The sequence below is a fragment of the Macrobrachium rosenbergii genome, chromosome 37 (genome assembly GCF_040412425.1).
Source record: "Macrobrachium rosenbergii isolate ZJJX-2024 chromosome 37, ASM4041242v1, whole genome shotgun sequence".
NCBI classification, from domain to species: domain Eukaryota; kingdom Metazoa; phylum Arthropoda; class Malacostraca; order Decapoda; family Palaemonidae; genus Macrobrachium; species Macrobrachium rosenbergii.
In genome coordinates this window covers 11,996,113-12,023,697 of record NC_089777.1, presented here as the reverse complement: position 1 = coordinate 12,023,697, position 27,585 = coordinate 11,996,113, and the positions used below count along the sequence as shown (strand labels likewise).

Here is a 27,585-nt window from a genome sequence, read left to right as displayed (position 1 = left end):
GTATATATATATGCATACACATATATAAGTATGTATGTATGTATGTATGTATGTATGTATGTACGTATGTGTATGTGCGTGACATATGAATTCAAACGTATTCCTCAAAACAGACCCATTTCCTTCTTTAACTGGTCCAAGACGAGAAAGAGAGCACCAAAAAGAAGTACTCACACGCGCACCCTTTGAAAACCCGGCAATTCAAGGGTAGTAACTCCCTCGACTATCGAACCTGGTATTGATCCTAACAGCGATGGTCCCAGCTGGCGTGCCAGACTGTTTCTAATCGATTTGACTGTCTGGCGAGCGGTATTGAGAGAGAGAGTGTGAGAGAGAGAGAACGGTCGTCATTGATGAATATTTATCACACTGAGTTTCTCGTTCTGTCTAGTATTACTGAGCTAGGCTTGCTATTTTAGGCTTTCAAAGCTTTACAACTTACGCTCTTCATAAAATTTTTCTTTAGTCTGGACAAGATTCGAACTCGCTTCCGGGGTATCAAAACGAGGTAACGTTAACCACCTGGCCACGAAGAAAGGTATAAGTTTACTCTCAAATTTCAGCCAAAAAAGCGATAAAAGATGAAATATTCGGCTATAAGGGCGAAGGTGGGTCCATCTCTAGTAAATGTATCTGAATTCGACAGATCTATGTACATATGAGCGGAGTGGGAGTAGAGTTACACCTTTCTTTGTGGATAGATAGTTAGTGTTACCTTGTCCTGATAACCCGGAAGCGGGTTCGAATCTCGCCCGGGCGTCAGAATATCTCATGTCTCTCTTCATTTGGATCTAGGCTTAGTAGTGACTAGCATTTCCAAAGTATGAAGAAATCGAGAAGTTAAGAGGACATTGTGGTTGTTAAAATGACATAAGTATTAAAAATCAGGAAAGCCTGAATATATATAATATATATATATATATATATATATATATATATATATATATATATATATGATATATATATATATATATGTATGTATATATATATATATGTATGTATGTATATATATATATATATATATATATATATATATATAAATATATATATATATCACAAAATAGCCACACAAACTTGACTGTGTATATAAATTTATACTGTATATATTGTGTAGAGTTGTGGCAACTTCTACCACACAACTTTAAAAGGTGCTGTGAGCCAAGTGGTGCAACATCCAGTCCTGTTTCCTAGGTCCTTGGTCCGCTACCGACCTGCCACCACTGGTAGATGGATACCATCTTCGGTACCAGCGTCACTTGGGTCAAAAACAGGGCGTATGGCTACCAGTTTAACTCACAGAGGTATAACCATCACAACCTAAATATTGGAACTGCTTTCCTATTCCAAACATTGACATACGAGTATATTCAATGTCAACAGTAATTGTAAGTAACATAAACCGTTTACTGATAGTATTACGATTATTATCGTTCGTAAACAAACGTAATGGCACTGTCAATATTATGATTGTATACCTGTGCTAGCTTCCTGTTTGTTTTTTTATTTGCCTCTCTCTCTCTCTCTCTCTCTCTCTCTCTCTCTCTCTCTCTCTCTCTCTCTCTCTCTCTCTCTCTCTCTCTCTTGGAGATTATATCTTTTCAATTTTATCAGTCTTCAAATAACACCAAATTCTGACTGAAGCGCAGTATGCAATTTTACCTCAACTGAGTTAGACGTATCGTAGATAGATAGATAGATAGATTGTGTGTGTGAGAGAGAGAGAGAGAGAGAGAGAGAGAGAGAGAGAGAGAGAGAGAGAGAGAGAGAATAGCAAAATAATACCAGAGAAATAATAAAATTTCCACAATTCTCGTGAAAGCAATCGAAATTAGCACTTCGCGCTGACGAGACACGCCCCCGAAGTGTCACTCTCATTTCCCGGTCTCCTTCCCGAGAAACAAGAAACAATGAGCTCTAATTACATCATCATTAAGGAATTAAATGCTCTTTAACCCCTAATGATCATTTCCGTCATGTATGGAAGCATGAAGGGCGTGGTACTCCCCCAGCTTTTACGAACATTTGATAATGAGTTCTTTTTATGAAGGATTCCGTGACGTATCTCTGTTCAATTTTCGCACCGCGAAATGACAGGAAAAGAAAACAAAAGGAAAATGTCGGGAGGCTTTCTGATGCATTGTCTTTTTCCCCCTTTTGTCATATAAAATGGCAGGAAGGGAAACTGAAAGCATTGGCTAGAAAATAAGAAGAGAAGAATAGATAGAGAAAAATTCAATCTAGGTTACACGAGTCCCGTAAGGTGGGTAGCGCCGTCAGTGCACCTCATGCGGTGCACTGTAGGCATCACAGAAGGTTCTTTGCAGCGTCCTTTCGGCACCTAGCTGCAACTCCTATCATTCCCTTTACTGTACCTCTCTTCATATTCTTTCTTCCATCCTACTTTCCACCCTTTTCTAACAATTGATTCTTAGCGTAACTGCCAGGTTTTCCTCCTGTTACACCTTTAAAACCTTTTACCGTCAATTTCCGTTTCAGCGCTGAGTGATCTCATAGGTCCCAGGGCTAGGCCTTTGGTCTAAATTCTATATTCTATCTTCTATCTAGGTTTCACGGGAAGATTAGTTCAACCGACAACGTTGTTGTCAGATTTCTTAATCTTTTTTTTTTTTTTGTTTTTCTTCGGGCATGGTCTTGAAAAGGGCATTAGGTCGCTCGTCCCATTAGGTTTTGGCATAAAAAAAAAAAAAAACCGAAATAACAAAAGAAAGGTCGCATCTGTTCTGGCGTTATCCCCAAGAGACAGACGAACAACTTGTACTGCTGTCACAGACAGCTGTGACACCAGACATTTAGTATGAATACAGAACTTCACAGGCCGTAGTCTGTAGATATCTGTCATCCCTGGATTAGTAGAAGGCCTCTCTCTCTCTCTCTCTCTCTCTCTCTCTCTCTCTCTCTCTCTCTCTCACACACACACACACACACACACACACACAGAACACTGTTTTTTATTTCTCACAATAGTTTATGATTTACTGAAGAATGTAACTGGACAGTCAACATGTATTATAGCTTTTTTTCTTTCACACACTCACTCTCTCTTTTTTTCTCGATAGATAAAAATGAAAAAATATGCAGAAACTATGGATGTCGTGTACGCTCTCTCTCTCTCTCTTTCTCTCTCTCTCTCTCAACTGAAATGAGAGATAAAAAGAAAAACTCCAATCTCTTTCTTTCTCTTTCCCTTTCTCTCGATGAAATTCGAATTTTCAAACATTCAGCAAATCTGGATGTCAATTACCGGCCCTCAAAAACCGATTTTGTTTCCCTTTCAACCATAAGTTGTCAGTTAATGGGAAATTGATCGGGGCAAATTGTTCCTGGTCAGAGTGCATGAGAAAACATTGCAGCATAATCGAAAAGTATTAGTGGTCCGAGCTAACTTAAATTGACTACGTTAACGTCAGTACGTAAACGAGACATACACTATAAGAAAACAGCGGCGAAAAAGTCTTTAAAGAGAGAGAGAGAGAGAGAGAGAGAGAGCGTGTGTTTTTCAGAATAAGCGAATACACAGGAAATTTTGTGAGGTGGCATAAGCTATGTAAGCAAGTTTCTCTCTCTCTCTCTCTCTGTCTCTCTCTCTCTCTCTCTCTCTCTCTCTCTTTATAATATATATATACATCATATGTATATATGTATATATATATATATATATATATATATATATATATATATATATATATATATATATATATATATATATATATATATATAAAGCATTAAGCTACAAATGTCGTTTAGTATCCAATTCGTTCTACCTCGGAAATAATAGATATGCATGTAAATCGAAGGGAATCATAGTTGATAAGAAGTTAATCGTCTCTTGGGCTCGAACCCATGGGGCGACGAACTTCTTATCAACTATAATTCCCCTTCGGTTTAGAATAGATGCGAACTGGATAGCAAACGAGGCAGAGCGAATTGGATATAAAACGATGATTGATAAAAATTAATTCTTATATATATAAATTATGTTGTTATATATAAAATATTATTATATATATATATATATATATACATATATATATATATATATATATATATATATATATATATATATATATATATATATATATATATATATATATATATATATATATATATATATATATATATATATATATATATATATATATGTATGTATATATATATATATATATATATATATATATATATATATATATATATATATATATATACATATGTATAATGTCATGGATAGCATATCATTTTTTCCATTCTCGATATCTTACGTAATAAACGATTTTAATGATCAATTTGCGTTCGAAAAGAAAGAGTGAATACATATATTTTTCACACCCGAAAGATAGAATTCAAGGATGTATAAATAGGCATGAAAATGCCAATAGATAACATATATATATATATATATATATATATATATATATATATATATATATATATATATATATATATATATATATATATATATATATATATAACAGTTCTCTCTTGTAGCTTCATCTGTGCACAAAAATCTTTTACAACTGTCAATAAAGTCATAATATTGATAATTCTTAATAATAGTTAAACTACTACTTCTGTGCATTAATTTTTGTGTATACAGTGCACAAACAATTCCAGGTAAAAGAGTCACAGGAATAAAAGTCACAGTAAAAATTCACAATAATCTTTCCTAGATAGTGACCCCCAAGGGTTTTAACCCGGCTGGTATCCACCTTTGCGGCGTGTTTAGTACAGCCCCGTTGGCGATTACCTTACATACATAAACAAAAGACTGTCAATGCTAAAAAGATAATGACCCCCAAGAAATATTGTGAATTTTTGCCCCGTGACTTTATTACCGGCCGCCATAAATTAATGTGACATTTTTCCTATGACTTTTCCCTAGCAAAAATTGTGATTTTTTCTTGTGACTTTTTTTCCGAGCTAAAATTGTGACTTTTTTCCTGTGACTTTTTTCCTAGCCAAAATTGTGACTTTTTTTCCTGTGACTTTATAACCGGCCACTATAAATTAATGTGACTTTTTTTCCTAACCAAAATTATGATTTTTTTTCCTGTGACTTGATTACCGCCCACCGCACAAACAGACTCTCCTGCAGTTGTCAAGTCGAGACACGCAGTGTCTAGAGTTAATTGGTCTTTGGGACCATAAATCTCAAGCTTTCAGCTCAATCTGTGATACGAGACAGTTCGTGAAGCCTTTCCGTGCGCCAGGCGCTGATATGAGAGACGTTGTTTATCTTACTTGTGGGATTGGTGACACATGTCAGGAGGGGTTAGATGGGTTGATGTGTGCTGGCTGTCTTTCATACGCGTAATCAAACGCTGTATTACATGCGTACATGCATGCATGTATATGTGTGTGTGTATGTGTGCTTGAGTGTGTGTTTGTGTGTGCATGTGTGTCCGTGTGCATATAAAATATTCGTATTATACAGACAGACATATACCTTTCTCTCTCTCTCTCTCTCTCTCTCTCTCTCTCTCTCTCTCTCTCTCTCTCTCTCTCTCTCTCTCTCTCTCTCTCTCTCTATATATATATATATATATATATATATATATATATATATATATATATATATATATATATATATATATATATACACACATGCACATGCACACACACATATATATATACACATACAAATACACACACATACCGAACATACGTAAAACATACTGCACAGTGAGCATGGGTACCGCAAGTCAAACGCCCACTGCTTACAGCTAACCAGGTGACTGATATTTCCAAGATCCATTTCACCCTTTTTTCGTCATTTATTACAAAACAATGAAAAAATTCTGTTTTAATAACGTCCTAAGAATGATTAAGACTTCTACAGCGATCCTGACCCCCATCATTTATGGAATATTTTTGGCCCCCGTTACTGGAATGTCCCGAGAGGAAAACTATGTACGAATATTTTAGCAAATTATTTTCATTTTGAGAAGTGTCGCGTTTCACTTGCCTTAATACGTAAATTTTTGTTACCCTTATTTTTTTTTTAATAATTTAAAAAGTTTCGAATCATAACCATAAAAACTTCTACACTGGCGTTCGCTGCATACCATTACTGAAATATTAAGCCGGCATTATACCAGCAAGGGCTCTTGCGATTAAGAGCATCTTGTAATTACAGTTCACGCAATTTCTTCATATCCAAAAATACATCATAATGTCACTCGGGTTCAGGAGTATATAGAATTTAGGCCAAAGGCCAAGCGCTGGAACCTATGAGGTCATCCAGCGCTGAAAGGAAAATCGACAGTAAGAAGGTTTGAAAGGTGTAATAGGAGGAAAACCTTGTTAGAGAGGGTGGAAAGTCAGATGGAAGAAAGAGAATATGAACGGAGATACAGTAAAATGAATGAAAGAGGTTGCAACTAGATGCCGAAGGGACGCTGCAAAGGACCTAAAATAATGCCTACAGTGCACCACATGAGATGCACTGACGGCACTACCTCCCTTCGGGCTCTGTTAGGCAACTTACAGGTGCATAGGGAGATTGACTGACTGACAGCTGTCATCAACAGCTGCACATGTTCGGACAAAAACGCCCTCAGCGAAGAGACTTCAGTCCCGTCGTCTCTTGTTGAATGGGGTTGTGGTTGGCTGAAGTAGACCCATTGCTTTGAGGTTGAATTTCTCAGGTCGAATTTGCCTAGTTTTGTTGCATACAGGAGGACACTGAACGATGGCAAAACGAGGTGATATGTATGTTTGTTTGTATATGTGTATATATATATATGTATTACATATGAATATATATATATATGTATATATATACATATTCATATGTATATAAATATAAATATATATATGTATATTATATATATATGAAAGTATATATATATATGTATGTATTATATATATTATTTATGTATATAGTATATATTATTTATAGATAGATTGGTTCATGAACTATATTATTATTAATTTATTATGTATTAACCTACTGTTTTTCCTTCTTTCCAAATTCATGGCCTTGTATTGATTGATTTATGGTTACTGAAACTGACGTTACAATATCTAGGTTATTGACGCCGTAATAATATTAAATAATAAATTTTAAAAAAATATGATTGATGAATATTCGCTCATGTTGGATAATATAATAATTAGTAATACCTCTGAAAGGTATCGTAGGTCTAAGAAAATTCTTGTTTTTCTTTTTATAAAATCAAGTGAGATAAGAGAGCCGAGAAGCGGCGCCGGAGCGGTATTTGGAGATAAGAAATGCTGGTAACATCGTCACGTATAATTTACGGGTGTGTTTATCAAGGAACGCTATAAAACTACTTTATCAGAAAGTTGATGTGGGATCATTTTTCCAAACTCACGGGTATGTGCGCGTAAACAGGAACATCATTTATAACCAGTGAAAATGCACCGAAGTTTCTTCAGCGGGATCGAGTTTTCTGTGCATCGTATAATCAACGCCACTGAAAATAGATCTATCTTTCGGTGGTCTCGGTATAATGCTGTATGAGCCGCGGCCCATGAAACTTTAACCACGGCTGGTGGTGGCCTGACCTATATTGTTGCCAGACGCACGAGTATGGCTAACTTTAACCTTAAATAAAATAAAAACTACTGAGGAGGCTAGAGGGCTGCAATCTGGTATGTTTGGTGATTGGAGGGTGGATGATCAACATACAAATTTGCAGCCCTCTAGCCTAAGTAATTTTTAAGATCTGAGGGCGGACAGAAAAAAGCCGTCACAATAATTTTCGTTTACAGAAAACTAAAACGCACTTGGTGTAAGGAATAAGCGAGAGTATGTGTGCATACGCACACACACACACACTCACAGGTATTTATTATTTGACTCTCGCGTCACTACTAATTCTAACTTGTTTTGGCGGTCGAGTTGTTAGCGTCTTGAAGTTGGCCGTGCACGCCACTGACTGGTAAGATTGTGCGAGCATAACCTAGTACTATGATTCTCACCGATGGAGCCTGGGAAAATTTGGGTTTGTGGGGCATGGGCGTGAGAACTAAGAATTATCCTTTGGCAATACTGAATCCTCAAATCATGGAAATCTGTCGTAATCGCCAGGCACAGGATTCTCATAAACTAAAGTGAAGCGATTCACTTTAGTTAGTTTTGTTCGTTAGAATCTTTTGTGCTCAAAAATTAAGTCAGTACAGTATATTGAAAATAAAGATATAATTTTTTGAAACTTTTCTTTGCACCTACAAGTGAGGCGTACGTTTTTCTGGGAAGTTAGTGGGGCTGGGGGTTGGGGGAAGAAGCTGCAATAAAGTACTGAAGATTGAAATTTTAGAATTTGCGTAAGTCTTAGGCACAAACGGCCATATTTATCCCAACAGATGTATTTTAGTAAAAAATAAGTTAGGAATACATTGTTATCAGTAATTTTTTTTATAAGGTAATTGGATCCAATTTAGAACAATTTCAAGTGTCGAGCCAAGCGAAAGAGGAAAGCAAAACAGTATTGTATATACGAGATTATGCAGAGACTACTGCGAAGCATTTTGCATAAATATTGCCAATTTCGGTAGTTTTTCTAACTTTCCTCGTGAACACGACGCACAGATTGTGTACTTTAGGAAGAGAAAGAGGAAGAGGCCATAGATGTCCAGAATATGTAAGTCAGTACGAGTAAACCATGTGGAACGAAGCGTCCAAAATCGTCTGCTTATTCAAGAGTCTGGCTTCCCTCATAAAACCTAGACCTACCTCCGGTCCTAAGCGAGGCTCTGGCATAGGCCTATTCTGCATGGGACGACTTAGGCCTAGTCTGCATGGAACGACTTATCCGGTGGCCGGAAATAAAGTCACAGGAAAAAAAAGTCACAATTTTAGCTAGGAAAAAAATTCACAGGAAGAAAAATCACATTAATTTATGGTGGCCGGTAATAAAGTCAGGGAAAAATTCACAATGTTTCTTGGGGTCATTATCTTTTTGGTATTTAAAATCTTTTGTTATGTTTTTACGGTGCTCTCCAGCGGGCTCGTACTAAACACGCCGCAAAGGTGGATACATGACGTATTTAAAAGTAAAATCCCCAACGGGCTTGTACTAAACACGCCGCAAAGGTGGATACATGCCGTGTTTAAAAGAAAAATCCCCAACGGGCTTGTACTAAACACGCCGCAAAGGTGGATACATGACGTATTTAAAAGTAAAATCCCCAACGGGCTTGTATTAAACACGCCGCAAAGGTGGATACATGCCGTGTTTAAAAGAAAAATCCCCAACGGGCTTGTACTAAACACGCCGCAAAGGTGGATACATGCCGTGTTTAAAAGGAAAATCCCCAACGGGCTTGTACTAAACACGCCGCAAAGGTGGATACATGACGTATTTAAAAGTAAAATCCCCAACGGGCTTGTGGATACATTAAAAAACACGCCGCAAAGGTGGATACATAACGTGTTTAAAGAAAAATCCCCAACGGGCTTGTACTAAACACGCCGCAAAGGTGGATACATGCCGTGTTTAAAAGAAAAATCCCCAAAGGGCTTGTACTAAACACGCCGCAAGGGTGGATACATACCGTGTTTAAAAGAAAAATCCCCAAAGGGCTTGTACTAAACACGCCGCAAGGGTGGATACATACCGTGTTTAAAAGAAAAATCCCCAAAGGGCTTGTACTAAACACGCCGCAAAAGGTGGATACATGCCGTGTTTAAAAGAAAAATCCCCAAAGGGCTTGTACTAAACACGCCGCAAAGGGTGGATACATACCGTGTTTAAAAAAAAATATCCCCAACGGTCTTGTACTAAACACGCCGCAAGGGTGGATACATACCGTGTTTAAAAAAATATATCCCCAACGGTCTTGTAATAAACACGCCGCAAAGGTGGATACATGGATACATACCGGGTTAAAACCTTTGGGGGTCACTATCTAGGAAAGATTAATGTGACTTTTGACTTTTTTCCTGACTTTTTCAGTTACTTTTAACCTGAATTCACTTATCCAAGCGTTTCTGAGGTTATTAAAATGGATATTTAAATTTTATGAGCAAGACTTCCGATTCTCTTGCTTGGAAGCCCAAAACGGTAGGACATTTTCGACTCAAGACCAGAATGAATGGAAAATGTTACTGCGCATTCTGTGTCAGTCACGTGGGTAGAATGAAATATTGGCTTACATAACTTTCACATCTATTTTAATAACAAAATTACCAGTAACTCATTACGGTTTCACTTGGTGTAATATTTCCCCAAGTTTTGTGAACTACTCTCACTTTCTAAATATAGATAAAATGTCAGTAGCGTCATATCCTCAAGAGCGGATTAACATTGAAATGTCAGACGGACATTTCAACAAACCGACAAACTTACTTAGAGACACCACCTTTCCGGGGGTGTGAATTTGAAGATCCTTAGCATTTCCTCTGATAAGTTCTTATCTACGAATAATTTTTCTTTCTTTGTATAATGTATGATCAGTGACTCGGTGGTTCCAACCTCCCGACATATCTATTATGCCTCTTGTTAGCCTGGGCGGTGCTATTATGCCTCTTGTTAGCCTGGGCGGTGAACTGTGTGTCTGGTGGCCAGTCGACTGTGGTCGATTGCAGCCAGTTGGGAGAAGAGTATGGAGCTAGCAACCTCATACTTAAAAAAATAAAAAACTTGCTGAGAACTGGGAGGTTAACGCCTATTGAAGCCACCCCAAATTTAAGCTTTATATATAGATTAAACAACCACAGACGCACCATTAATTTCGGTTCTGGTTGTTAAATTTGACGGATATGTGTAGGTTTGAGCGGAAGCGAAGTCTTACCCTGCATGATGGCATAAGTTGGTGTTGACCTTATTTTCCAAAATTAGAGTTCGTTCGAAGCTCAACTAGGAAACTGCATTGCGTCATTCATTATTCCCTTACCGAATTCAAGGTTTTCAGTGAAAAACGTATTCGGAAAAAAAAAATAATATATATATATATATATATATATATATATATATATATATATATATATATGTGTGTGTGTGTGTGTGTGTGTGTGTGTGTGTGTGTGTGTGTGTATATACTGTATATGTATATATTATATATATGTGTGTTTTACAGTATGATTGTGAAATCCTGAAATTTTCAGGGAATTTGTGAAATGACCAATTCACTTAGGAACGCTTGGTTCCCGAAGGCTAGTGCTAAACACGGCCAAACAGTGATGCATCTACACTGTTTCGCAGTGTTTAGTACTAGCCCCTAAAGGGTCAAATGTATTTCTCCGTGTTTGGTACTCGTCCATGGGGGATCAAATGTCCCAAAGTGCATGTTCCTAAGCGAATTCCCAGGGATTTCGTGAAATCCATGGTTTCACAATGTTACTGTAAAACACACACACACATATATATATATATATATATATATATATATATATATATATATATATATATATATATATATATATATATATATATATATATGTGTGTGTGTGAGAGTGTATGAGAGAGAGAGAGAGAGAGAGAGAGAGAGAGAGAGAGAGAGAGAGAAGACTCTAGAAGCGTCGAGCCTTCGAGTCTCGTCAAGTCTCCAAAGGTGAGGTTGCTAGCCCCTTGCCCTTTTTCATGACCTCAGGTGAAGGCGGTACCCATTCACAGCTGAGGTGACTGGCGAGCGGCAGGCACGGATCGAACCACAGTCCATCAAAACTCTTGACAAACTTTCACAACTTTTCCAATTGACAGACAGCAGAGAAATTAAGAGGCAAACTATTTTGTCAGCAACCCTTATCTTCTTTCGACTGAATAATAATAATAATAATAATAATAATAATAATAATAATAATAATAATAATAATAATAATAATAATAATAATAATAATAATAATATTATTATTATTATTATTATTATTATTATTATTATTATTATTATTAAAGCCTTCCATCTGGTGACAGCAGATGTCAGGTGCTTTGAAATCAGACACCTTTTCTTTACTTCAAGTCGTTTTATTGATTTATTACTATTTTTATTATTATTATTATTATTATTATTATTATTATTATTATTATTATTATTATTATTGTTGTTATTAAAGCCTTCCATCTGGTGACAGCAGATGCCAGGCGCTTTGAAATCAGACACCTTTTCTTACTTCAAGTCGTTTTATTGATTAATTTAACATTTGTTATTTCTTAAATTACCTTACGAACGAATACCTCGAAATTCATTGGTCATATTACAAACGCTAAAACTCTAACTTAAGCCACAAAGTCTGGACAAAGATGAAATAAATAACAAGAGTGTAAGACACAAGGCAAGAAATATAAATGCAGTTCTCTCATGTAATAGTTATCATTTTCTTAACTCTAAATGATTACAAACGATGGTGAAAAAATACATGCATTTCGGTAACAATGACGATTAACAAATTTCCAAGGACATGAGAACCATCTCTGTCATAGATAGTCAATAAATGAATACTGGAATATATACATATTTAATACCGCTACATACATACATACACAGGCTCAGGCAAACACATACACACACACACACACACACACACACACACACACATATATATATATATATATATATATATATATATATATATATATATATATATATTTATATATATACTGTATATATGCATATACATAGATATATACACAAACATTCATTCATACCTATACATACATATATATGCATTCATTTTGATTACATAAAATCAACGGCCAACTCTTCTTGAAAAGAGAAAAATGAATTTACATGTTGCGTAATTTATTCACATTAATCTCTTTGGATTTGATGAGTTTTTTATTGGGGGCGTTGGAGGTGGGGGCGGGGGGGGGATAGGAGACTTTATTAATTTTCACCTAAAGCAGGTTGCTGAATTCTTTGCAAAATCATTCAGAAATTGATAATTTCTTCCCTGACATTTCGGTAACCGCTTTGGATTTCCCTTCGCTTATGAAGATCTGAAAGTAGACGCCCAGTAAAAGTTAAAAACTTAACTATTTAGCTTGGCAACAAGATTACCTTATCATTGAAAAATTGAGATGACCATTCATCATTCCTGTGATCTTTCTGAAGGATGGGATTACCAGTAATCCATCTAAATCTCTTTCGTTGGTAATTTTTGATAAGACGAAGACTACGGTGGTTTTTAAATGGCGTTTCCTTGATCTGGGGAAGTTCGGTATTACATTAAAATACAAGAGATTTAGAGGGGTATTAACTTGCCCCCGGATAACTAAAGAGGATTCAGGTCATTTCAGAGGAGCTACAGGGCGTGAGAAATGATAAGAAATGAACAGGTGACAGGCTTATTTGTTTTACAAGTGGCTGAAATGAATTTCGCTGATGTAATTCTTGCCTCTTCAAATTCTCCAATAGATACGAAATCTTGAAGTATCATAAACAATATATATGTGCATTATATACATTATATATACATAATATATATATATATATATATATATATATATATATACTATATATACTGTATATATATATAATCCATACTACACTGCGTACCTCATAGTAAGCAAGACCCTGATATGACCTTATCATACCTGCCACAGTTATCTATGATTTCAGTGACCAACGCATGTAGTTGTTATCAAGATGCACACATGGTTACCAAACTGTTTCACCACATATCAATTTAAAACCAAAAGAAACGCAAGATGCTGAAGGGGGGCGGGGTAAAAAGCGAGGGAATGTCGAAGATATAAGGGTCACTATTGATATTTTCACTGACAGGAATGGTAAGAGGGAAAAGTGGGGAATGCAGATTCCAGGGAATGTGTGACTCAGGAATGTTATGAAGAGTTCAAAAAGTTACATGGAAGCCCAAATCTAAAGCTCTCATGGCTAGGGAAAAGATGGGTACAAAATATGCGCTCAGTCTTTCATACTTTTCATTCCATTTTGCAATTTGTTAATGGTTGTTCCAGGTCCCGCGCATCATTCCCACTCACACTAGACACTAGACATATATATATATATATATATATATATATATATATATATATATATATATATATATATATATATATATATATATATATATCGAACGCAAGGTATTTTTCTAAGGATACCCTCTGAGTTGACAGGCAATGGGGATGCGCATATGATTAGTAAAATTAAATAATTAATAATTAAGAATAGCCTCCGAGCATTACCTAAGAAAAATATACTACTTTGTCGCATACAGTTATGTTGCAGCGAGGAATAGTCCTGCATTGGCTTCTCGCTCTCTGAATGGGGCAGTTGAGTTCACTCTTTCTAGGGATCGAATACAGTTACAAAACGTCAGCAAGTACTTATTAAACGGACATTCGTGAATGTCTCGGTACCACAAAAATTTTGGCTGACCAGACTGGACAGCCCCCGTAAGGTCGGGTAATGATGTCAGTGCACCTCACGTGGTACACTGTAGGCATTAGTTAAGGGTCTTTGCAGCGTCCCTTCGGCCCCTAGCTGCAACCTCTCTCATTCCTTGCACTGTACTTCCGTTCATATTCTCTTTCTTCCATCTGACTTTCCACCCACTCTAACAACTTGTTTCAAAGTACAACTGCGAGGAGGTTTTCCTCCTGTTACATCTTTCAAACATTCTTTCTGTCAATTTCCGTTTCAACGCTGAATGACATCATAGGTCCTAGTGCTGGGCCTTTGCCCTAAATTCTATCTTCCGTTCTGTTCAGATTGAACAGCAAATCTTTATTTATTCCTGTAAGTGGTTTTCCTAATTTGCCCAACTCAAAAGAATTTAATTGACAAGAAAAACAATAGTCCTCACACCTCACAAAAAAGGCAAAAATGCAAATCAGATCGACATAGAACCCGATGTGAATGAGCGATCTTCCAGTTCAAGACAATGCTCCTCTTTCTTCCTATTGAACTCAACTTATCGCCAGTTCGAATCGTTGACTCCACTGACAGGACTGAAAGTGAACTCTTCAGAGGGAAACCCATTGTAGTCAGTAACGTGCTTCATTTGTTATTATTGCATTGCCTGTTGCATGACTTCCTAAAATAGCTACTAGATTCTAACAGAGTTGCATTGCTGCAAGAGCCTCTACTGCAAACACTCTCCTCCAAGAAGCTGGAAAAGGCTACAATATAATCTCGTGCGAATGTGACGTAATACTGTCATGGCGGGGATGAGTGGCGAAGTATCGGTCTATGAGCTGCTTGAAAGCTTCGATTTCGTGAAGGGCCTCCTTGCTGATTTCTGTCTTGACGGGCCGTTCTGCTTCCCGCCCTTGTGGATGCTGCGAGTGATTCGTGAAGCCGTGGCCACCGTGGTGATGCCCACTGCTGTGACTGCTTGGATTAGGGTGATGGCTGTGATGGTGGTGGTGTTCTGGCTCGTCATCGCTGCTGTTCTCGCTGCAAGAAACGTTGGCTGGAGTGCTGCTGTGTCTGGAACGGAAAGGAGCGCCCTGTGAGTCATATTTTGTGAAAATATTGCTGGAAAGGGGACAAGGCATGAATTATAAAACCGTTTCTTAAAACTAGCTTGAAAATGGAAGCTCAAGGAAATAAGAATTAATTACACATAACCTAGTTTAAGCAGAAGGCAAACTACAAATAAAACTCTGGTTCTCATAAGATGCCTGTTCTTCAGATCATTCTGTTGAGTGGAATCTCTACAGATTCATGGATCTGTTCATAGCAGAGAAAACTTTACAAGTTGTGAGTCAGTAACGCTGAAAGACTTCAGTCTATGCACAGTGTAACCTAAAGTTCAGGTAAACTTTCCGCTAGAATATCATAGACTTTTAGTTCTGGTTCCTATCATGTTAGCATGTTCACCTGAAAAAACATAAGTTCTCTAAGCATCGTCCATAGTAAAATTTTCACAGCAAGTATAAGTAAACAAAAATTCATTATAAAGGTGACAAAGACAATATTAAAGGTCCTATCCAACCTAGAGTATTGTACAGAGAAGTATTTATATATGGGTCTAAGAGACCTGACCTAATGCAACTACACAATTATGAACCTCTTTTTGACTTTGTTCAACGTTCCTCGGTTCTTTGCTTCCTTTTTAGAAGGGAAGGCACTGGCTCTTGCACAAAGAACCTAAATTTTTGTGAGTTTGAAAGAAGGGGTATCTTGAGGTGGCCCTGCATTCTCACAAACCAGAAGAAGACGGAGGATCTATCGCTTTCTTAGGGGCCAAGTCCCAATGTCTGTTCCATACCCCAGTTTTTAAGCGTTTGGAGCGGGCCAGGGCTTGGTAAGGACATTAGGTTCATTCGCCTCTGTATTTAAAAGAAAAAATGTCTAGAAACACCCACATATTTCAAGTTCTGGCACTCAAAACGAAACCCTGTCTTTTGCAAATCATAGCACTTGAACGTCGACGGAACACGGACTCTCTCAGCTGCTTCGATCTGGATTTCCAGTGACCTAGATTTCAGATGCAGAGGAGCGGGCGGTGTACGGTATGGGCGGGTGGGGGATGGAGGACGAAGAGGCCCACCTGGCAGGCTTGGGTGGGAAGGTTTGACTGGGAGGGGTGGGGGGCGAGGACGAGGAAGGAGTTAGTGTGGTTAGAGGGGAAGGGGCGTTGTTGGAAACGATCGATGGCAGTCGATATCTCTTCATCTATGCAGGGTGTATTTCAGGTCCCGCGGCTCCGCCATTAATCATTCGTCAGAATCTCCGGAAGACGAAAGGTCTCGTTGCACGACTTTCATAACCGAGATGCATATGCGATCGTGATGTTCATTTTGCATTTTTTTTTTTTAGTTCGAGGACTAACAGATGAAACCCTGGTTCCTAAATTTCCTTTTTTTTATTGACATTATTAAGAAATATATATGATATTCACTATATAGTCAGTCATATACATACATACACACACACACACACACACACACACACACACACACATATATACACATATATACACACATATATATATATATATATATATATATATATATATATATATATTATACATCTTGGTTTTGAAGAAAAACAATAACGAACATTTGATCTCGCTGAGGCAAAAATTTGCTCACAAACTAAGAGCAGTTATGCTTAAAGAAGCCATTCATAAATACACACACACACACACACACACACATATATATATATATATATATATATATATATATATATATATATATATATAGATATTTATTTGCAAAGGACTTTTACCCCATAAAGGGGTGTGCCGCCAGAGGGTTGCAGCCCTCAGGTCTTTAAGTAAGTTTTAATGGATGGAGTGCTAATCCTACTCCCTTTTATTTGAGCCAAAATCCAAGATCAAAATTAAAATTTCAATGTTTGTAGTAACCACCTATATTTGAGCAGATAGGCTATCTGAAGATACCTAGGGCACATTCAATGACTAAAAGATCACTAGCCAAGGTAAAACTTCATATATTCTTGGTTTACAGCAAGGGGCACTGTTTGGTTTGGCAGAAGAATGATGTCACATGAATGCTATTTGTATTTCAGCAACACTTTGCTTCACCAAGTGTAATTCTCCGGCGTTTCCAGAATCACATTAAGATCTTAGACGTTTGTTTCAAGATACCTTAATACCTAAAACAATCGCTCTCAGAGCCATTGTTTTTACAGACAGTCACACCCCCTTGAACCAACGCACGAAATGTTAGACAAATATTTGAAAACACAGACATAGCCCAGGCATGACAAGGAGCAAATGAACGTCTGGGTCGTGTTTCAGTCATGTTCCATTCGGCAACAGCTGATTGGTGGAACTGGTAACATAACATACTTCATGGTGATGGAGTGACCATTAAGATACATCTCAATACTGCCTGAGCATAACTGGACCCTTAACTCTTGGAACATATCTTATATATATATATATATATATATATATATATATATATATATATATATATATATATATATATATATATATGTGTGTGTGTGTGTGTGTGTGTGTGTGTGTGTGTGTGTGTGTGTGTATATACTGAGCGATATATTGTTTCCACTTTATGTAACATAGTTGTGGGTTCTGGGCCGGGGTATGCTTGCTTGCTTTTGGGTCCTGATTGCTTTGTTTATTTTGGTATGCAGTGTTGCAACTGCTATGGTCATCGGCACTGAAGAAGTATTGGGAAAATTCTCAAGCCTTTAGGCATTCCCTCTCCCCTATATTTTTTTCAATTTTAATCCACATTTACTAAGTTTTAAGCTGTCCATAAACTCTGATCTTAGGCGTCATAGCACCTCATGCGGTGCACTTTACAAGCGTGCCCCCTAGCTACAACCCCTTTTATCCCTTTTAGTGGACCTCCTTTCATATTCTCTTTATTTCCATCTTACTTTCCACCTTCTCCTAACAATTGATTCATAGTGCAACTGCGAGGTTTTCCTCCTGCTACACCTTTCAAATTTTTACTGTCAGTTTCCGTTTCAGCACTGAATGACCTCATAGGTCCTAACGCTTGGCCTTTGGCCTAAATTCTATATTCAGTTCAATTCAATAAACTCTGATCTACAAGAAGACATCATGGAGATTTTATATACTAATTATCAGATGTTATTCTACATAACAAAAAAAAAAAAAAAAAAAAAAAAATACCTCACAGACTGCGACAGTTCTCAAATAATTGAGAAAGGCTTAAAACCCTAAAGATGAGAATTACGCGAGACGGTCTGAGAAGACCAAGAGGCTTTTGAGAATTTTGTTTGTCGCGACATTTGAGTGAACATGAAACGCGTCACCACATCCTGTCGAGTCCCGACCAAATAACAAGAAAATCTGCGAGATTTCAGTGACGTAATCGCTCATGATTTTTTTTTTAACATTATGCTCAGAGTAGCTTATTCATGTCTGATACTGTGGTGGTTTCTCCACACGCACACGCTTACGTACACACCCACCCACCCAGACACACACAGACACACACACATATATACATATATATATATATAGATAGATAGGTAGATATATTTATAATATCTATCTATCTATCTATATATATATTTATATATATAAAAATATATATACATTATATATATATATTTATATCAATATATGTACATATACAGTATATACATATAATATATATATTATATGTATATACTGTAACAGTAACAACCGACAAATGACTGCAGTAATTAACGAACAAAACGGGAAATCTCGTGAAGCCTGTAGCCACGTTCATTGGAACCAGCTGTCGCATGACGTCAGTCACCCGTATCCACCTGATTAGCGAGAGGGGGCGGCGTTGATTAAAGGTGAATAATAGCGGTATTTCGGGTCTCCCGATTGATAACGGAGATAACGGAAGGCGGGGGGCGGGGGGATTTTATCTTCATTTTTCTCTTGCGTGACCTCGTTCCTTTTTCCGCCAGCTGAGGTCAAAGGGTTGATGTTATCGAAGTGCACACACTCTCTCCGATTTCTCTTTAGTTTTCTCTCTGACGGAGCGTGCAGTTTCTCTTGTATTGGGATTATAATAGAATATTAAATATTAGTCCTATTGTTAGTGTGTTTGACTGCATAACACACTAGAATATTTCTAGAATATTTGTCGTCTTCATTTCGAAAATTTGCTCTGCCCGAGAACGCTAAGTTTCTTAAATAGAAAAAAAAAGTTAAATAAACCAAAAATAAAAGAAAATTTAAAAAAAAATCTATCATGAATATTGGCGGTTTAATTGTTTCTTTCAAGCCAAGCTTTTTAAAAATGAAATAATTCTCAGAGGTAAAATTTTTGTAGTAAAAAACACAGGCAGAAATTTACCATTCCCGTTTTGTTCAACCCAGTATTTAAAACTAGCTTTTCTAAACCATCCAAAAATATTTTAAACATAAAAACAGCATCTACAAATGATTTATATCCCCCTTTGATAAACTTATAGGCCATCATATTTCTCTGTGCAAACGAAACTGTACCGAGACTAATCAATAGAAAATTCAAATAACTCTTATATTCTGTTTTTTATGGCATGACTACTGTATATTGCACATACGCCTACAGCAATATCATCGTAAGATTAGGTTTTTAGTTTTCTTTAAAAGAAAACTGTTGTGCCGGCTTTGTCTGTCCGTCCGCACTTTTTCTGTCCGCCCTCAGATCTCAAAAACTGCTGAGCCTAGAGGGCTGCAAATTTGTATGTTGATCATCCACCCTCCAATCATCAAACATACCAAATTGCAGCCCTCTAGCCTCAGTAGTTTATATTTTATTTAAGGTTAAACTTATCCATGATCGTGCTTTTAGCAACACTATAAGACAGGCCACCAGCGGGCCGTGCTCAAAGTTTCATGGGTCGCGGCTCATACAGCATTATACCGATACCACAGACAGATAGATCTATTTTCGGTGGCCTTGGTTATACGCTGCAGCGGCTATACAGAAAACTCGATTACACAATTTTCACTTGTTTTATTTTAAAAACAGTGATTCTCGTTATTCCAAATGGAGGGATAAGAATAGACATTGCAAAGTGTTCGAATTAAGTCTGAATTGAAAACTGATAATCGATGGAACATTTTTTTTTTGCTTCTCACACCTGGGTGAGTTAATATTTGTCTGTCTTTCTTGTACACTTCCAAGTGTAATACAGTCACATATATACATATTTACTGTACATGTACTGTATATATGTATGTATGTATATATAATATATATATGTGTATTATATATATGTATATATATTATGTGTGTGTTTATCTGTTTTTGTATGTGTTTTTTATCTGTGTGAATTTATGTATACGTGTAAAAAAAATACTCCATAACAAAAAAAAAAAGGAATATGGCAACCTTCATAACTGGTAATCCTGACCCCACTGACACGTCTCATGTGTCATTCCCTATCCTGTCAATATGCAAGGCGAGCCATTACTCAGAGGTCCTTTTAAGATACCGTATCTGCGCAAGAAACCAAACCGTGCGTCATTTCCACTGTTTGTCGCTCTCTCGCAATTCTCCAGAACCTCAAGTCCTGTCCTGTCAAAAACAGCTGTTGCGACAGGGGATTATGTCATCGCCATTTAAACGCCTTAGCTCTCTGACATCTATCTTGCGTGGGTTTTGTGCACCTGAGATTGGAAGAATATGCCTTTGCCACTTTTATGGTTTCTATGAAAGCTTGGCTGAAGGGTAAGCTATTATTATTATTATTATTATTATTATTATTATTATTATTATTATTATATGAAAGCATGGATGAAGGGTAAAATATTATTATTATTATTATTATTATTATTATTATTATTATTATTATTATTATTATTATTATTATCATGGTAATATTGATATTAATGTTATTACTGACATGGATTATCCATGACCAGAAAGAAATAAAATTGTCCATTGAATAGAAAGCCCCCAAAAATATATGGAAAAGAACCCAATAAGATGGGATGAAGGTCATACGAAGAAGAAGATATGGAAAGGAGGAAACAAATCAGAGAATGAACGAAGTAAAATGGAATGTATTTCGAAGAAAACATAATAGTTAAAAACATAATGAAACTGAATAAGTAAACATATAAACTCAATCAGAAGCTAACGAAACAATGCGGCGGATTTAGGTACAAACTTAGTACAGGTCTGACATGATAGGTGACGTCATGGTCGAAAATATGGGGGTACTGAGGAAATTTTATAATAGCCTTTTTTTAATAGTTTTCTGTAAAAAAAAACTGTTGAGATGGCTATTTGTCTGTCTGTCCGCACTTTTCCTGTCCTCCCTCAGATCCTAAAAACTACTGAGGCTAGAGGGCTGCAAATTGGTATGTTGATCATCCACCCTCCAGCCATCAAACATACCAAATTTCAGCCCTCTAGCCTCAGTAGTTTTTCTTTAATTTAAGGTTAAAGTTAGCCATGGTCGTGCATCTGGCACCGCTATAGGTGCCAGGAACACAGGCCACCACCGGGCCGTGGCTGAAAGTTTCATGGGCCGAGGCTGAGAGTTTCATGGGCCGTGGTTGAGAGTTTCATACAGAATTATACCCTTTGCAGAAAACTCAATTGCCCCGAAGAAACTTCGGCGCATTTTTTACTTGTTTTTATGGCAAACGCGTAAAGGCCTATTACGATCATCGGTACTGTTTCTTTATGTACCTGTTTCCAGTTATAATGCTTTCTTTCATGGTTCACTGGAGAGAAAAATGAAAAACGGAAGAAAGGAAACAATAAAAAGCAGGTGTATCCTAGAAGTTAGCCATAAAAACAGTCAAGTGTACCCTTGACTTGCAGGTCTGTTCGTTCCTTCCTTAGTCGTGTGCGACCACAGAGAACGGTACGCTTGGTCAAGCCTGCCTCTCTCTCTCTCTCTCTCTCTCTCTCTCTCTCTCTCTCTCTCTCTCTCTCTCAGAAGAAGAAGAAGAATAAACATAGGGAAATGTACATAACCACTTTGCAAACAAAGGCGCATTGTCAGTATAACAAAAAAAAAAAAAAAAAAAAATAGAATATGACGCATGTGAAGTTTACAGAAAGCCTGTGTACGTGATTCAAGCTGAACTATCTTAAGCTTCCTTCTTTGTGTGTGCTTTATCTCGCGTTTATCAGCCAGGTTACCTCACTCGACGTCTGCAGCATTTAAAAAATTTTGTTTTTTGTTTTTTTGTTTCTTAACCATTCGTTGAGTTCAGATATTATTATTATTATATTATTCAAAATGTGTAGACAGTTACATGGTACAAGAATAAAAGTTCATTAACTTATGCAAAAGCCTGTAATATATTACTTACATTTCTTTTTATTTATTAATTTAATTTATCTGTTTTTCTAATGACTGATCTCCTCTTTCTGTATTTCACATTAATTTATGTCACTGCGTTCGAATGAACACCATATTCTTGTGTGCTTGTCCCGTATGAATAGGGTTCATCCTATGAATAATGATAATAATAATAACACAGAATGTTCAAATGTCAAAAAGAGACACATTGGGAAGACGGCGAAGAGAATAAATAGCAAACAAATAAACTAATAAAGGCGATAGCGGTATGAATCAGTAGGAAAAACTAAGGCTGTGTTACTTATTATTTTCAAAGCAGCATTTCACACTTCCTGGCGTAGATTTATATGCAGTGATAAGGTGATGATGAGGGTACATGCAAATTTGTAAAATGCTATTTTGGGTTGCTGGTGGAGGAAGGGGGAAGGGCGGGGGCGGTGAGGTGGAGTTCGTTGGCCTGGTTGTTTTATCATGTAATTAAAGGGAGTTTTTTTCTCTCATTTTTTGTATCTCTTCTTTCTTTCCCGTAGTCAGATGTGGTTTCTTTATTTGGTGAAAGATTGCTAGTAAAATTTAAGGTTAGTCTACTGGTTTGATGAGGTTTTATGCCTAATTATAATATTAATTATTTTTTTTGGTGTGTCAGCCATCCTATTCGACTGGGTGTTTTTTTTTAATAATGTGGGTATCCCGGCTATTATTATTATTATTATTATTATTATTATTATTATTATTATTATTATTATTATTATTATTATTATATTTGAAACAGTAGTCTGTCCTTTGGGTAAAAGAAACTAAATTTACTAGTATTATTGACATTTTTCTCACCCCTCACCGCATCTCAAAAAAAAAAAAAAAAAAAAAATCGAAATAGGTCAGAAAAATCGAAAGCGGACCAAAAACGCACTTTGAATTTGTCCTACAAGAATGCTACGTGGCCTATAAAGCTTTCGGCCAAACCACAGTAAAGAAAGAGTCACACTTTGACACAGCTCCTTCAGGCAATGATGAACAGTTTGCTGTTACTCCCATGTGTTCTACCGAAGCCTGAGTAAATGTATTTATTGCATGTATGTGTTTCAGTATGAGAGCATGTGCCTACGTGCGGTTTTTAATTTCATTTTAATTCGTTCATCGTCGTACTGAATGATCTATTGGGTCCTAGTGCTTGGACCTGGTATTTTAATCTAATCCTTCGGGCCAGCCCCATGAGAGCTGAAAGTTAGCTCAGTGGTCTGGTTAAACTATTTTAATAATAACAATAATCCCGCTGGTTAAAAAAAAAAAAAAAAAAACTCTGACCTGATCTGTGGGATTCGTTACAACTCGAATTCTATACTATGCGTCAATTTTCAGTTCATATATATTTTCGGCGTAGTTTTTTCCTCAGTTGCTAAACTTTGGAATTTTCTTCTTGCTTTCATTTCCTTGTCTGCATCAGGTCTGGACATTAGCTTAACTGCCTCATACGCCTATTCATAAATTAATAATATAAAAAAAACTCAGTATCAAAATTAGGCACGAATTCGAACTTTTCTTAGAATTGAACAGAACATCCTTCATTTGACCGCAAGCAGGGAGCCTCTGATAGGAAAGGTTTCGTGAAATAATGACACGATATAATTAATTGTATAAAAAATAATTTTCTACTACGTAACGAGCTATGAAACATAAAATTAATGATAATATCTAAGTGAACTGCTCTGCAAGCACAGGATTCCCTTTAGAAAAAAAGCTACTTGAGCAATTCAATAAATATGTTTAAGTGTCCAACGGCAGCTAATTACGCGGACCATCGATCGACCACAACGATTTATAAAATTATCGATGTTAATGATATCGAAAATGTTGATGAAAAAAACAGATTGACGTTATACGTATCAACAGTCAATCTGCTCTAAATGTTCACGAGGGACATTTCAAGCATTGAACTTGCTTAATTTGATTACTTAGTCATTGAAGAAAGAAAGTATATTAGTTTTCATTTATCATTTACTTTGAGACTTATACGTCTGGCCAACTGGTAACACGAATTTTCAGTCACACACACACACACACACACACACACACACACACACACACACACACACACACACACACACACACACACGTACGTTGAACATGATGATGATATGTCGAGAGAATCATTTAAAATATATTTACGATCTGTCCACACACACACACACACACACACACACACACGATCAAAAGGACGACCATAATAATGTCTGTGGAGAGAGAGAGAGAGAGAGAGAGAGAGAGAGAGAGAGAGAGAGAGAGAGAGATTATTCAAAATATACTTACGATCTGTCCACACACACATACACACACGTTCAAAAGGACGATCATAATTATGTCCGTGGAGAGAGAGAGAGAGAGAGAGAGAGAGAGAGAGAGAGAGAATATCATTCAAGATATACTTACGATCTATCGACGTGGTGGTCGGGTGTGGTGGTGAGGCATTCGGTGCTTTTGTGTCGTCTGGAGACTCGGAGCTTTATGTCCAGGAAGTGGAGGGGGTTACGCCCTTTCGCCTTCCCGTCACGATTTCCTACCTGTGGAACGCAGCCAGAAACTATAAACCAACCGAACTGTGTATTGATGTAATAAGAATAATAATAAAAAAAAAAACCATGAAAGTGCTTCTAAAAATAACATTGAAAAATCATGAAGAACCAAAGGTCTAATCTCCAAACCTTATGTAGTAACCATAAGGGATTTTTCTCATGCTTTCTACATAAGGTTTCGAGATTAGATCTTTGGTTTTTCATGATTTTTCTATAATAATAACAATAATAATAATAATAATAATAATAATAATAATAATAATAATAATAATAATAATAGATTCACAATTTCGTGAAAAATAATCTGTGTAATAAAAATCCACAATTATATAGTGAATATATTATTATGTAAAATATGTAAAACAAACCAAACACTTTCGAACACTTGAACGGTGTTCTTCATCAGTGCTAACGTTAGCACTGATGAGGAACACCGTTCAAGTGCTCGAATGTCTTTGGTTTATTTTACATATTTTACATAGTAATATATTTACTATATAATTGTGGATTTTTATTATTATTAGAGTAATATATTTACTATATAATTGTGGATTTTTATTACACAATAATAATAATAATAGTAGTAACCTTTAAGTTTCAGAATGCGTTCGAGAACTGCTGACTAAGTACCAAGCATTACTAGACATTGAGGAAAATAATGATAAATCAATACGCGTCTACTCATTGTTGATTTGTTTGTTTGCGTATTTCGTAAAGTAACAGAATCTATAACTCGTATTATGATAACTTTTTAGACATAGTTTGAAATTTAAAAGAACAGCATGAAACAACCTCTTTTGTCAGTTTCGGACACAACCGTGATAAAAAAAAAAAAAAAATGAATGGATGTGACATTGGCAGGAAGAGGGCAATCGAAGAGGAAAGAAACAAATGAACAGACCTTGAAACCGAAGATTCTCTCGGGCGTTCTCCTTTCACTGGAGGAAATAACAATTGAGGGAATGGAGGAGAGGGAACCCCTCAGGGACCCCCCGAGGGAACCCTTGTGAGAAACCCCTTCCTCGCTGCCCCAACTTTTCGAGACGCCAACCAAACCCTCTGGCAGCCCATCATCCTGCACGCCACCTGCAACAGCGGAATTAAAGAAAACGCTAAAGAACGTTATAGCGTTATGGGAGACTCTATTATTCATGAATTGCTTGACATTTTGTCGCAGCCTCCGATCGTCGCTTGCTTGCCGAGCGTACGCTAAGTTTAATGAATTAAAAAAAAACATGATATTTGAGTATGGTCTATTCTAAGTATTTATTAAAAATCTGTCAAGAGTACGCTCTCAAAATAACAAGCAAATAAAATATGACAACAAAATATTAGAGCAGAAAATTTGATAGTTCGTGAAATACTGTACATTGTCGTTAACGCATTGTACATTTTACAGGGATAATACCGATCAAACTATTATAAAAATAAGGATGGAAAGCATCTTCTCCTATTATCTCATAATATTTTGATCGTTTTTCCCCTGATCATTTTAACGTACGTTCTTGTCCTCTCTCTCAGCTCAGCAGCTTCAAGACCTAGCAAGAGAACAGCTAACCTCTGCTAAATAGTAATGCCTCTCAGACTTAGATTCTAATCTAAACTCTTTTTAAAAAATCTTTTATTAAAGAATCAATGCCTAAAAAAACCTCGAACAGCCAGTCAAAAAGGTCAATAGAATAGACAGAATGCCTGAAAACTTTAACATTTCTGAATAAAGCGATTCTTTTAGGATTTTATAGTTATAAAGGATAATAATTATAACTAAGTTTTTGGTCTTACATTTGATTTCTATATGTATCCTGATAATTATATTAAAGCAAAAGAAATTATTTACCACGAATAACTGAATAAATCGTTGATGCATAATTAGCATTACAGTGCTTACGGCATGAATATGGACATCAATATTCTGGTAATTGTATTGATTCAAAATAAATAATTTACCAAGAATAAAGAAATAAATCTCTGTAGCATAATAACAATGCAGTGCTTATGACATGAGTATGAATATAATTTACCAAGAATAAGTGAATAAAACTCTATAGCAAAATTAACAATTCATTGCTTATGGCATGAATATAAACATAACTATTCTGATAATTGTATTGATTCAAAAGAGTCTTTTATGAAGAATAACTGAATAAATCTCTATAGCAAAACATTACAGAGATTATGTCATAGATAGAGGAATAATATTATGAACATTTCTTTGATACAATAGAGAGAGAGAGAGAGAGAGAGAGAGAGAGAGAGAGAGAGAGAGAGAGAGAGAGAGAGAGAGGAAAATCTCAACTAATGATGTAAATGAAGCACCAAAGTTTGTATCTGAACTGTTAAAATCTTGACAAAAAATAAAATCCTTGGGAAT

The 27,585-nt window shown here is 36.4% G+C and overlaps 1 protein-coding gene and 1 long non-coding RNA gene across 8 annotated transcripts in view; one reads left to right on the top strand and one right to left on the bottom strand.

The window, feature by feature from the left end:
• The window catches only part of LOC136825307 (uncharacterized), a 302,288-nt gene that overhangs the window by 109,565 nt on the left and 165,138 nt on the right, over window positions 1–27,585 (top strand). The window lies entirely within an intron of this gene.
• Window positions 14,667–27,585, bottom strand: part of LOC136825304 (DDB1- and CUL4-associated factor homolog 1-like) — a 150,019-nt gene continuing 137,100 nt past the window's right edge. For all 7 annotated transcript variants that reach the window (XM_067081433.1, XM_067081434.1, XM_067081435.1 and 4 more), the window contains 3 exons: window positions 26,116–26,300; window positions 25,072–25,202; window positions 14,667–15,372 (listed from right to left, as the gene is read on the bottom strand). In XM_067081433.1, coding sequence (XP_066937534.1) covers window positions 15,063–15,372; window positions 25,072–25,202; window positions 26,116–26,300 — 626 coding nt within the window. In that variant the 3' untranslated portion in view covers window positions 14,667–15,062. The remainder of the gene's footprint in view (window positions 15,373–25,071; window positions 25,203–26,115; window positions 26,301–27,585) is intronic.